This window comes from Oculina patagonica, chromosome 7 (genome assembly GCF_052425735.1).
Source record: "Oculina patagonica isolate OP01 chromosome 7, crgOcupat, whole genome shotgun sequence".
Lineage (NCBI taxonomy): Eukaryota > Metazoa > Cnidaria > Anthozoa > Scleractinia > Oculinidae > Oculina > Oculina patagonica.
In genome coordinates this window covers 2,293,291-2,307,272 of record NC_135764.1, presented here as the reverse complement: position 1 = coordinate 2,307,272, position 13,982 = coordinate 2,293,291, and the positions used below count along the sequence as shown (strand labels likewise).

The following is a 13,982-nucleotide window of genomic DNA, read 5'->3' as shown; positions in this document are numbered from 1 at the left end:
TGGTTTCTAAATACTGTTAATTTCTGGTTATAGGCCCTGAACTTATACATTAGGGGTTTTGAATCGCCAGTTTGCAAGAATCCGCGATCTTGAGCGAAGAGTAGAAGAGTAATCCAGGATGATTTAGTCCTCTACATTCCAGGCAAAAATGTCGACCAGGCTATCGATTAAATGCATACCGTAAAATTCAGGTTATAAGCCCTGGGCTTAAACAACTTCGTAAGGGGTTTTGGGTGCGCTTATAAGCGGAAGGGATTATATCCAGGAGGGCTTATACGTGTAAGTGGAATAGAAAAAACGTTGTGAAATGAGCCACGGGAGTGTCGATCGAAATACGTTTTTATGTTAAAAACGCATGAAAAACAGCATTTAGCCCTGTTCAGTACTGTCATCCGGCAGAGTGGGGCTTATAACTTGGGGGTTTTAACTGGAATTTTATGGTTTCCATGATGACTGATAATTAAGGGCCTGATTCATGCATGAGCTTAGCTAGCCTGGTTAGCTGAGATGACTTCCAGCCTGGTATTACATGAGCCAAGCCAGCCTTGAAAGGACTAGATTTGACACAAAGGACGGGTTAAATTTACTGTAGCACAAATAATTTTGGCACAAAGAATAAGTTGGATTATATTGATGACCTTTTCACAGCAATTTGATGTTTTATTTTTTACACTTATGCAGCTACATGTATGAGTTGCTTTGCCTCTATATCCTAATATTTAGAAAGGAAAATATTGATTTTTTTGGTCAGCAGTGTGCTCCGAAGACAAATTTAATGCTGGCCTGGTGAATGTGATTATTTTCAGCCCGGCTATCCTGATACTAGAATCTCAGCTAGCCTGGCTGGCCCAGTTGTCATGTAATCGTTTCTGACTATGCTTTGGAACAAAATAACCATGGAACGAAATGACCGAGCACCGTTAGTTACGATCTCTCATAAAACTGTCCGTGCAGTCTGAAATCTACTGTAAGTGGCTTTTGTTTGGCTTTAATATGCAACTTACATTCATAGGTCAAGATAGGTATAAAGACTTTTAGACAAAGAAGACTTTGCCATACACACAAATGAATAAAACTTGAAGATGAAGTGTTCAACATGACATGAGCATGGGACAAAGAAAAAATCTGAGTCCCCGACGGGAATCTAACCCATGGCCTCCCAGATACCGGTTGAGCGCTCTAACCAACTGAGCTACGAGAGACTCGTTGTGAGCTGGGCCATTTATTAAGTTGATATGTGACACGCGTCCTGCATACTGCTAGGATCAGCAATGTCGAAATCATCAAGTTTGTTGTAAATAAATAATAAAGATGGTAATTTTGTTGTTGTTGTCAAACTAAAATTATTTCAAGGAAAACTAGCTTGTTAAGTACGAAGGACTAACCCTGTACATACCTGTCTCTGTATTGTAACAGCAGCTCTCTCGCGAGTAACTTCATTATGTCGTTCACGATATTTCCTTCGTCCCATCATACCGCGAAATGTCGCTTGTATTTTACTAGCTGCGTTCACTTGGTTTTCTGCCATAAACAAATTCACCTCTCTGGCGGGAACGCCCTCTAACAGCTTAAGCTGTTTTTGCATAGATGATCTGAATTCGTTGATTCTCTTCTGCTCGATAGCCAGCTTGTGTTCCTCATGCCGTTTTTCTTTGTGCCTTGTTCGCTCCTTGTCCAAGCGACGTTGTCTGAATTTTCGTTGAAGTAAGATGATTCCTAACTCGGCCTGCTTGAGGCTGTGTCTCTGTTTGGAGCCACGGTAGAATGCTTGGATGATTGTTGCTGCACGAGAAAGTCTCTAAAATGGAAAAGAAACCTTAATGGGACTGTGTCACGGATTTTGGCAAATTTAAGGCATGGGAAATGACCATCAAATTCGGTGAAATTTAAAAATAACTGCTTAAAACAGTGAAGGAACATTTCAATAACACACCAAATTCAAAAGAAGGTACGGATTGCCAAAAGCGACGAAGATTGAAACGGATTGCGATATGGGTTTTGAAACATTGTTGGGCTGAACAGTTTTTAAAGTTAGCCTCGTTTGCTTGTATTTTTAAATTATAACGCCAGGGAAACATATTTGGTTATAATGAAGCTATGATTTTGTCATTTAGATTCTTGGAAAACATAAAGTTTCATAGCAAGTATTTGGCAAAACTTAATAAAATAAACTTAACTCAGCTGTGACATAGTCCCTGACCTGGGATGAATCAATTAAAATAAAAAAATAAAAAAGCAAAATAAAGTAACTTTTGGCCTTACGTACCACTTGTTCTGCCTGTGCAATTGTTCCAGCTTCCAGTAATGACACAAGTCTCTTCACATCATTGTCAAACCCTCGAGCCTTCCATTTGCTGAGGTAAGCCTTCAAACCCCTGAAAAACACACCATAATTTTATTTATCTCTCTGTAGAATACTATCCTCAGGGCTCAAAATAACGGCCGGTCAACGGACAATGTCCGTCCAAAATGACGATTTGTCCGGACAAAATTTTGGTTCGGCGGTCATTTTGACCGGTCACGTACACGGCTTTCTCGCTAATCTCTTGGCAGTCTTGAAGAAAGAGAACTTTTAAAAGAGGGCATCTTATAGGAAGCTCGATGAACAAGTAAATACTCAATATTTTGACCGGTCAAAAACGAGACATGACCGAGCAAAAATTGATTTGGCCGGTCAACATGACCGGTCAGTGTCCAAAAATTATTTTGAGCCCTGATCCTTTTTATCAGCAGTCTTTTAACTTACAAGCTGAACAACTTACATCTTGCTCGGAAATACCTTATTGTTATTTATTTTCTGGAACTTATTTATTCAGAAATTTAAGACCCGGGAAAATTTATTTTAAACGTTTTTATTGTCTTTTTTGTGTTAATAACGTATTTTTGGCCAAGTCCCGCGAATTATGCCCGTTCAATTTTTGCAAAATTGACTTCCCTCGAAAATAAGAAACAATAAGGTATTAGCTATAAAAGCTACTCTTCAATCCAATTGAGGATAAATAAAGGTGGTGTGATTGTGTGCTAACAGGAGACGAACAAGCTTGTAAACCACTCACAGTACAAGTTCCCTTTTGTGTTCAGTCCATGTGGATTATTAATTGAAGTAAACAAGCATCGCAATCTATTCCTGAAAATACTAACCTGTATCTTTTAGAAAGCAAAATTTCTACAAGTGGTGGGTGGATATTAGTTGCTGTCAGAATTAGACGAATTGAAGCCCTGTTTAAAACAACAACAAAACAAATCTTCATTACCCCCAGTACTTTCAAGCACACTCAAACAGTGGAACCCCGATATAACGATCTTCGATATAACGATATTCCCGATATAACGATGGGAATCTAGCGGACCGAACGTAAAATCTTTCCCGATATAACGATATTATCAGTACTCAGTCACAATTTAAGCAAAACATTGAATTTAACACAATAACCTTACAGTAATCGAGTAATCGCTTTGTAAAATTAAATACGAAAATGATACTGTGTTCTAAGCCTCTTTATCAACTTTATCCTCTTTATCCTCCTTGTCATTCAATAGTTCTCTAAGTTCAGTATCTTTGATTAACGATATTTTCGGTTATTTTACGGCCATATCGTTATATCGGGAGTTTCGATATAACGATACCTCGATATAACGAGGTATCGTTATAATTTTACTGCTCCCTTGACATGTCGTTATATCGGGGTTCCACTGTACAATGTTGGCAAAGTCTTCAAATTTTCTTGCAAATGGTGTCAGGAATTGCAGGAAAATTTGAAGGTGTTGTCTGCATTTTTTAAGTGTGCAATTTTTTTGGATCAATCCCTTTAATTAATCAAATTTGTCTATATTCAATTTATACATGCACAGGGGTAACAGATCAGCCATGATAACATGTACTCCTCTCTCACATAACACACTCACATTTTTAAATCAAACCTTAAAAAGTGGATGAAGATTCATTAATTACATGCCACAGTACCAGATGTTATAGATATTTCGGATTTTAAATTTTAGATTGTTAATTATTTACGAAATAGTTTTTTAATTTTTTAGGTTGTTAATTATTTACTTAATAGATATTTTAATTTTTTAAATTTTAAATTGCTCATTATTTACGCAATAGAAATTTTTAAATTTTAGATTGTAATTTTAGTTAGGGGACCTAAATAGGGATAACCTCGTGGTCCTCCTTTTCAGATACAATTTGTGTGTGTTTGAATAAAGTATTATCAGGCTTAAATAACGACCAACACCCATACGCAGTTGTGGGCGATGAGATGCTGTTGTATTCAGTGGCAACACACTTGGCTATCATCCAATTGAGGGGCTCAGTAAAAAAAAGGGCAGTTTCCTAGTGATTTTTGGCTTAAATTGAACATTGCCAAAACAGCTCCAAATTTCGCATGCAAGTTTTTGAGATATAACGTATGTAAAAAGATTGGTTTTATCCTGGCAGTGTCTAGGAACTTTAAGATAAAATAGAAACAAAAGAAACCTTTTGCTTGTCAGCACAATGAAACAACGTGCAATTTTAGCCAAAAATCACTACAGCCCTTTTTCACTGAGCCCTAAATAAAACCTGCACTTAACACCTGGGAGCAGGATAGAAAATCCCTGACTCTTACCTTCCGATTGAAGATTCCTCTGATGCTGATATCTTGAAAACAATTTCATCCAAAATGCTGTACAGGACATTTGGTTCCAATTTTTCCATAGCTTGTCTAGAAAGATGTATTACTTGCATTATAGTGTGATCAAACCACTCAATAATTATTTAAGACTGATCATAAGTATTAACTAAACTGTTATAATATGAGAGACAGCCTAAATGGTAATATATAGTTTGCTGAACTCAGACTGGATCAAGTAATTTGGGTTCAAGCCCTGGCCATCAAAGGGGGGGGGGGGGGAGAAATACTCATAGTCACTTAATGCGTCAGAGACCAAGATAAGCTCTAGCAAGACAGGACACATTGGCCCAAAGCAGACTAAACCAATTAATGATTGTGTTTGACACACAAAAAAAATTTCTTACCTGTTTGTTTTAAAAATATTCTCCAAAATCAGCAAAATAAAGAGTGACGCTTCAACATCTTCCGACATCAGAATCTGCACAAAACGCTTTGACTGCAATACTGCAAAGGAAAAAGATTTGAAGTTGAATCCGATTTAAAACAAAAATTTACTCTGAAGCTGAAAACCTAACCTAACCTGCAAACACAACCTTTTGAATTTGTTAAAGCGAGCTTCCGTTTCCTGAGTGGTCTGTTAACAACAACAACAACAAGCATTTCTGACAGCAGTTCTAACTTTTCCTTTTTCATAAAAATTTTAACTTTTTGACAGTAAGCAGATTCTTTAGAATCCATTTTTAACTTACTATTGTTAGAAGAGATTGTCTTGTATGTTTTATCTACCTATAATATATTTCAATGTGCTAATAATCATTTATTTAATATTATGAGAACTGTGGCAAATACCATTGTAAGTAAGGAAGACATGGAAGGTGTACAGCCATTCCAAAGAGTTCACTGTTGTCTTGAAGCTTTGAAAATGTTTGTTTTTATCAGTCATCTGTTTGAAGGGTGAAATGTAGCAACTTCAATAAATTACAACAAGTAATAAGTAACCAGTAGGCATTACCCTGAGTGAGCAATGTTTTGTTTAAGCATTGAACAAATATAGGAAGCCAATTAACATTAATAATATGAGCTTTATGAAAGTGTTGCTTTGAATATACAATCATAATAATTTTTAAACTTAACTTCAAAGTTGACTGAAGGTTTAAATGGAGAATGAAATCAAATTTCCATTGACTGGACAATTGCATTTGAAATGGTGGGTTCCAGCAATCAAGCATAAACCTTATGCAAAAATGGTTGTCATTCATTTCTGTTGTTTTGTCAAGGCTGATGGTGGAACGTAAATATATATATATGAAATATTATGCTATTTTGAGAAGTTTCAGTGTTTTGAATAAAATGGCTGCAAAGTTATGTCTCATTCAAATGTAAGAGATTTGTATGGAAATAGTCACCCTGGCCTGCCTAGCCTTGTTTTCATGCTTTTGGCAATATAAATGCCCCTGTAACTTCCCATTAGATGGAAGCATAGCCTTTAAACTTCGTACACTGATTTACTTTGACTTAATCTTTAAGTAGTTAAAGTAATTTAATCTCGTTGACAAATGATTTTTCTTGGAGCCCAAAATTAACAGCCGCCATATTTGCATTGGGTCAATTAACGTTGTGGATTAACGTTATCTTCGGTTTAAAATTTTTCAAACCTGCAGACCTCAAGTGTGCATTATTTTCTTTTAGAACATGGAAAACCATATTCTAGTGGGAGAATAAACAAGGACAAATATTGTGTTCGAAATGGTGCGTTACCTGCGATCTCACAGGTGTCTTGTGAATACAAGCATTAATACTTTCAATGTCTTTATTGGGAGAAAAGTTTGATTGGTTTTGACTGCAGTGCAGTTTTGATCTTACGTGTGTGTGTTTTTGTAGTATTTGCTTGCAGCCTTTTACATGTAATAAATCATCAAAATCTTACATCTCTAGCTTTGACAGTAAAGTCAAGCAACTTGGCTGCCAAAGTCAAGACATTGTCTACCACATCAGGGAGAAAGGTCTCTTCATATTCTTTCACTTCTGGCAATTTGAGACCAACACAGCTCTGACACAAAATCGTCCCCAGCTTGGTCGCAGTATTCCATCCTCCAGCTATAGCAGCAAAGTCTTGCTTTAATGCTGCAGAGAAAAGTTAAAGATGCGTTACAAGTTGAGTTAAATTATCTGACTGAGAGCCTAATTACATGAGCTGGGCTGACCCAGTTAGCGGGGCTGGCTTAGTTTGCCGAGATGACATGTGCATGTGCCAAGCTAGCCTGGAATGGACTAGATTTGGCATGAACGAAAGATTAAATTAACCTTGTAGAAAGAATGATTTTAGGGTAAAGAACGAGTTGGATGATGCCTATGACCAATTTCCAGCAATTTGATGTGTTTTTTTTCTACACTCATGTAGCTTTATAAGCAGCTTTGCTGCTACATTCTATTTAGAAAAAAGCATATTGCTTTTGTTTTCAGCAGTGACAGCATTCTGAACGGGAATTTAATGAGCACTGGTCTGGTAAGCTGGACTGGCCCCATGAATGTAATTACATGGAAAATTTTCAGCCAAGTTAGGTGGGATCCCAGCAACAGGATACCAGGATCTCAGCTAACTGGGCTGGCTGGTTGTCATGTAATCACAAAATTAATTTTCATTGCATTCCAATTGCATTCCATTCTTATTGAAAGGTGTGGTAAGTTTTGCGGTAAATAAGACTCAACTTTGATCAGAATTGTTTTCCTTGCAGTATTGCGGTCTAAGCGTTTTGTGCAGATTCTGATGTCCGAAGATGTTGAAGCATCTATCTTTATTTTGCTGATTTTGGACAATATTTTTAAAACAAACAGTTTAGAAAATAGATTCATCGATATGTTGAGATCTCAGCAAAACCAAGCTATCCTGGCTAGCTAGCTAACTTAACGATGGATTAAACTAGCTAACTTAACGATGGATTAAACTAGCTAACTTAATGATGGATTAAATTGAAAATCATTCTAAAAAATGCATAACACAACAGCATTGTAAACATGTTCCTTGTGCAATTACCTAAATTACAAACATGGATAACATCGTATGTCCACAAGTCATTTCTGATAATAGTTCCCAGGCTGCTCCGAGGTGGACCCAGATCAAGGATGTCTGCAACCAATGTAACAAATAAATCAATATTATCACAGAGTGGAAAAATGTTAACATCACCACCATTGGGCCAAGAAAATGTGGTTGGGGGATAGTTGCATGTTCAACTTATGATACTTTAATTCCAGTAGTAGTTGCTTTAATTTTGAATGGCAACACAGGTATAATAATATTATACCTGTGTTGCCAATTATATTAATTAGGACTTTCTAATGACTTTCTTAATTTTGCAAAACAAAAATTCTTCAAGCATCTTCTTGATTGTCTTTCGGCGTTCCACATTGGGCAAAAAAAAAAAAAAAATGAAAAAAATGAAGCTGGAGAAAAAGCTTGCGGGTTTGTAGCTGTAGGTAGCCATGTATCTTGTGCAGTTTGCAGTTGTTGCACTTTCAGATTAAACATGAAACGACCTATACCTGCCAACTTTTTCTGGGTCAAAGGCGTGAGATTTTTATCCTGAGAGTGCCAGGATTTCCGAAGACGATACGACAATGTCCGAAGTTTTCCGAAGACGTCCGAAGTATTCCGAAGACGTTCCGAACATCTCCCGATCCCAGTGCGTGGACGTGTTTTGCTAAACACGACCTCGTTCCCAATGCTTTTTTTCGTCAAAACTCTGTCATTTCGGGGAAGGTATCGCCATTTACTCATTTTACATGGAGTTTTATTTCACACACTGGTTTGAGATTACATTTTTTGGAAAATGTGTCGTTTTTGGTTGCAATAACTCACATTTTTCGACTAGGCGTGAGAAATTGGTTCGTACACTGTAAGCGTGAGTTGGCGTGAGATCGAAGTTTTCAACTCGTAGGCGTGAGACTCACGCCCAAGGCGTGAGAGTTGGCAGGTATATATGATATGACCCCAGGTAGGCAGGTTACCCCACCTTAATTAAACAATTCATAACAAAACATGACACTGGCTGGGAAGGTTACCCTACATGGCAGACCAGGCAATCTGCCTTGGCAGGTTAACCTACCCATCGTCTAAATGTGATCAAGATAAAATGAGAAATCAAGCTTATATGGAAAGGCAGATAACCCCATCCAGGCTGTAGGGAGTGCAGTGTGAGGCAGGTTACCACATCATGTAACTGGTTCTATTGTGCATACTCTTATCACCCGTCCGAAAGACGCAAAATTAGTAAGCCCCAGGAGGATTAATAGACGAAATACAAAGTAAGCTTATCTGATTCACCTTAAAAAATTTCAGCTTCTTGTTGGTCGATTCCAAACAGGCAACGGTACAAATTAAAGTTGGAAAAAAATTGAAAATATAATTAATAAACTGTTGAATATTTTGCAGGATACCTTTCAACTGTAATAGTAAAACAGTCACATTACTGTCATCCGTTTCCGCTACTTCAGCTGCAAGATGAAGGGCGCGTTGACGAGCTTCTTCGACTGTGTATTCGTCGTTTTCCATTGATATCACAGCAAATCATTTGCAAACACGAAACGTTCTCTCGCCAAACACATTATTTTGCCGGACCAATATGGTCACTTTAGGGTCTTACTGCAATTCTCTTCCTGTTTAGCCTGCAAACAGGCTTTCTACTACTGTTTAGCGTTCAAAACATGGCTGAATGAGGGCAGTGTAGTTGAAATAAATTAAAGAAGAATCCCGGATCACTACTTTTCAAAATGGCCGCCATGTTAGTGTCAGCTAATTGAAAGAGGGCTACAAATTGACCAATGACAGCACTTCTACTTAGCTGCACTCAGTAAATCGACCAATCAGAAACCGTGTTAGAAATTTGGCCTGCGCGGGAAGGTCGTTGAGTTTCTCGAAATCCCTGATCGATCGCCGAAGCAACGTGCTGGGTAAAATTCTCCAAACGGCCGTAACATGGGAAAGAAAAAACCCTCATCAAAAAGCGCTCTGGATGGAGTGATAGCAGATATACCTCCAACACCAGAGAATGAAAATGGAACCACGGAAGAAGAGGAGTACGAGGTGGAAAAAGTCGTCGACAAGCGTTTTCACAAAGGTAAGGTCGAATACCTTCTAAAATGGAAGGGATATGGTTCGGATGACAATACTTGGGAGCCGGAGGACAGTCTTGAATGCCCGGAATTGCTTCAAGAATACGAGAGGAATAGGGCAAAGGAGAAAAAACCAGTTGAGGTGAAAAAAGAGAAGAAGGAAAAGAGAAAAGAGCCCAGGTAACTTATGTTTGCCTTAAAATTAAATCATGTTTACGAGTTCGATTCGTTCACATGTTCACGTGGATTTATAATTTGATGACCAGGATTTTCTTAAATCTCTGCATGATCTCTAGTTCTTTTATTGCATGTTGCATAAAAAGTTCCGCTCCAATAGTTGTCAAAAAGTTGGAAAGCATTTGTTGAATAAGGATAGAATTTGTCCATGTACCGGGGCCGGAGTCTTGTGTCAGATTTGCTCTACAAGATTGCTTTCACGGATAATTTTAAGTTATAAGCTTACTAGGTTTAAATTAAAATTTATGTCGAGTTCACCCTTGCTTTATTTGAAAATTTCTCAACGTGTAATATTTTAGTATGTGAAAGCTTGTAAACGTATTTTATGTGAAGGGTGACATAGTTGTACTATCTCTCCTTTGCCTTCCAGAAGAAAGGCAAAAACATAATTTTGAAAACCAATAATTCCTTGATTTTCTTCAGTTTCGTGTTAAAAGCTCCAAACCTTTCAAGTTCATACTTGCTGTATCAGGAGCTTAATATTTTTTAAAAAATGTTTTATATAAAGTAGTGTTTACTGTCAGTGATTTAATAGTACTTGTACATAAAAAAGCTCATGGCCTTCCAAGGGGTAAAAGCGACAACCAACATGACCCTGAATACTGGCGACACAGGAACATTTTAACAGCAACAAGCGACATCATTACAGCACTGAGACGCGACAGGGACACAATGCGGCAGCAACACAATAGTGAGAAAAAAGACAGCGACATTAATTTTGCAGCTGTTGACTAGGCAACATCGGTTCTCAGAAACATGCGACATTGCGACTTGACTACCCCCCTTGGAAGGCCTCGCAAATTTGGAAGCCGTCCCCAGGTTACCAGGCTCTTTTTCAGAGCTTAAGTTCCTGAAGTCTTAACTTTTAGAACTGCAGTAGCTACATTTTTAGTTGTACTTTTGGTACATTGGATTCTTGATGTGGCTGGTCTGGGTTCTAGCCTGCTCAGAGCACTTGGAGTCATCAATTAACTGTAAGGGCAACCAGACAGTTTTAGTTATATTTACAGTTGAATCCCGATAACTGAAACCTTCAAGGGAAATTGAAAAAGGTTCGAGTTAGCGGGAGTTCAAGTTATTGAGGGTAAAATTTGAAAGAAAATGACCTGGAGGGGAATCAAAAAAGGTTGAGTTAGCGGGACTGAGGTTTGAGTTATTAAGGGTATGAGTTATCGGGATTCAACTAGTAGTCATCTTTTATAGTGTAGTATAAATTAGATTGCTCTGAATTATGTTACTGACTGTGTACATGTATGCGCCATGAACTAATCAAACATTCTCTTTTCAGTGAAAAGACTGAAAGCAAAACCAAGAAAAGAAAAGTTGTAGAAACCAATGATAATGACAAGTCACGATTAGATCAGGTGAATGACACAAGCGAAGGTAAAGACGACGACGATCTTAGTAAGGAAGATGATGTTGATCCTCTTGCTGAAGGTTGGGAAGCCTCCACTATTCTTGGAGCTACAGATGTCGAGGGACAGGTTCATTTCCTTATACAGTGGTAAGTGGGATGTTAATGTCGATACCAGGGCTGTCATTAAGAGCCCGCAACACCTGTTACAGCTGAGTTCATTTGATGTTACGGGCGAAGATTTCGATTGATGTTATGCTACAGACTGATAGGCTATGGGTGATAACTTCAATGTAACCAGCTGCTTAAAAACGTAATGACAGCCCTGGGTACAAAGCCTGTTTGGCAGGAGGCATTAGGGTGGTGCTGTCATTAGATGGTGGGTGAAATTAGTGGTTTTCTAAATACTGTTTATTTCTGGTTATAGGCCCTGGACTTATACATTAGGGTTTTTTTTTTGCCAGTTTGCAAGGATCCGCGATCGTGAGCAAAGAGTAGAAGAGTTATCCAGGATGATTTAGTCCTCTACATTCCAGGCAAAAATGTCATCCGGGCTATCGATTAAATGCATACCGTAAAATTCAGGTTATAAGACCTGGGCTTAAACAACTTCGTAAGGGGTTTTGGGTGCGCTTATAAGCGGAAGGGATTATATCCAGGAGGGCTTATACGTGTAAGTGGAATAGAAAAAACGTTGTGAAATGAGCCACGGGAGTGTCGATCGAAATACGTTTTTATGTTAAAAACGCATAAAAAACAACATTTAGCCCTGTTCAGTTCTGTCATCCGGCAGAGTGGGGCTTATAAGTGAGGGGTTTTAACCGGAATTTTATGGTTTCCATGATGACTGATAATTAAGGGCCTGATTCATGCATAAGCTTAGCTAGCCTGGTTAGCTGAGATGACTTCCAGCCTGGTATTACATGAGCCAAGCCATCCTTGAAAGGACTAGATTTGACACAAAGGACGGGTTAAATTTACTGTAGCACAAATAATTTTGGCACAAAGAATAAGTTGGATTATGTTGATGACCTTTTCACAGCAATTTGATGTTTTATTTTTTACACTTATGCAGCTACATGTATATGAGTTGCTTTGCCTCTATATCCTAATATTTAGAAAGGAAAATATTGATTTTTTTGGTCAGCAGTGTGCTCCGAAGACAAATTTAATGCTGGCCTGGTGAATGTGATTATTTTCAGCCCGGCTATCCTGATACTAGAATCTCAGCTAGCCAGGCTGGCCCAGTTGTCGTGTAATCGTTTATTATATAATAACCTGAATTCTACGCGCATTGTGATTGGTTGTTACTTATGATCTATCAGAGTACAGACGCATAGATGACGTCACGCGGTGGTGTGACTCGCGCGCGTGATCAGAGTTCATAGTCCAAATCAGAGTTTTATTATACAAAACAAAAAGATTCAATTTTGCCGTGGGTCTGTTCAGTTATAGATCACAGAAGACGTCAAAATGTGGTAAGAACAACAGTGACCCACTCGCCTTCGGCTCGTGGGCCACTTTTTTTGTTCTTACCACATTTTGACGTCATCTGTGATCTATAACTGAACAGATGCACGGCAAAATGGAATCTAACAAATAGACATGCCATGATCTCAGCAAAATTGGGCCTGCCGGGCTCATGTAATCAGGCCCTTACTTGAGCGACCAAGCCTAAACAAAACAAATTTGTACAAACATTTAGCTACTCTTGGCTTCTTCTTGTCTTGCAGGAAACACACAGACAGAGCGGACTTGATACCGTCCACTGTCGCTAATGTCAAATGGCCACAGATAGTTATTAAGTTTTACGAAGACAGGGTAACATGGACCCAAAATAATGAAAATGGAGAAAGCTGAGGGAATTTTTCTGATGACTTTTTAGTTAACACGTAGCACTTAGCACTTGTTCAGGGATAATGGGTCATCCGATCTTGTAAAAAGGTTTTACTACAACAGTCTGAAAGCTGTATGCAAGGCATGCAAGTAATTAGTTTGACTGTTTCAGTATCTCTCCCTCCATTTGTGTTTTATTACATTTTATCTGTAACAGAAGGCAATGTTTGGTTAAAACTTTATTTGAAAGTCTGTAAGTGGGCAATTTGTCCTTTGCTTGACAAAGCTTGTCACTGACATCACACCACACTACTGACAGTCACATCCTGTTATATACTCATGTAAAGTGTACGCAATGCTAAGATGTAAGATCTATGTTTACTGGAACAATATAAGGAAGCATATAACCACAAAATGTTTTGGTGTAACAGTGTTAGTGTATGCCCACATGGTATGAGAGGCACAAATGTTCAAGAAGCAGTAACTGACAGTGATAAAATCCTTTATCGTCAGAGACATGAATCAACAACCTTTGCCACTCTTTACGATGTCTTATTAACAACATTATCCACAGAGGTTATGAAAATAAGGAGCTATCATCTCCAGAGTAATGTCTCGATCAAAAGTGAAATTCTCACAGGGAGAGTTAAAGATAGTGTGTGGGACAGTGCGAGACAGTTAAGAAAATTTTGAAGCTACTGTAAGTTAAACTATCTTAGTAAATTATGACAGGCAGTCAAGTATAAAAGGGAACTCATCCATCCATTCTCATCTACAGATGTTTATTGACAGTCTGTGTTGAAAACAGGCTGTCTCTTTTTTTACCT

At 38.1% G+C, this 13,982-nt stretch overlaps 2 protein-coding genes across 2 annotated transcripts in view; one reads left to right on the top strand and one right to left on the bottom strand.

The window, feature by feature from the left end:
• LOC144661585 (IQ calmodulin-binding motif-containing protein 1-like) overlaps positions 1 to 9,400 on the bottom strand; it is a 28,072-nt gene extending 18,672 nt beyond the window's left edge. The window contains exons 1-8 of the mRNA XM_078522386.1: positions 9,054 to 9,400; positions 7,651 to 7,743; positions 6,544 to 6,740; positions 5,466 to 5,559; positions 5,021 to 5,120; positions 4,611 to 4,706; positions 3,142 to 3,219; positions 2,267 to 2,375 (exon numbers count right to left, since the gene is read on the bottom strand). Coding sequence (XP_078378512.1) covers positions 2,267 to 2,375; positions 3,142 to 3,219; positions 4,611 to 4,706; positions 5,021 to 5,120; positions 5,466 to 5,559; positions 6,544 to 6,740; positions 7,651 to 7,743; positions 9,054 to 9,168 — 882 coding nt within the window. The 5' untranslated portion in view covers positions 9,169 to 9,400. The remainder of the gene's footprint in view (positions 1 to 2,266; positions 2,376 to 3,141; positions 3,220 to 4,610; positions 4,707 to 5,020; positions 5,121 to 5,465; positions 5,560 to 6,543; positions 6,741 to 7,650; positions 7,744 to 9,053) is intronic.
• Positions 9,401 to 9,507: 107 nt separating this feature from the next.
• LOC144659616 (chromobox protein homolog 5-like) lies at positions 9,508 to 13,780 on the top strand. Its single transcript, XM_078520086.1, has 3 exons — positions 9,508 to 9,908; positions 11,254 to 11,469; positions 13,053 to 13,780. The coding sequence occupies exons 1-3, from the start codon at positions 9,592 to 9,594 to the stop codon at positions 13,177 to 13,179; spliced, it is 660 nt and encodes a 219-aa protein (XP_078376212.1). The 5' UTR covers positions 9,508 to 9,591; the 3' UTR covers positions 13,180 to 13,780.
• The last annotated feature ends 202 nt before the right edge of the window (positions 13,781 to 13,982 follow it).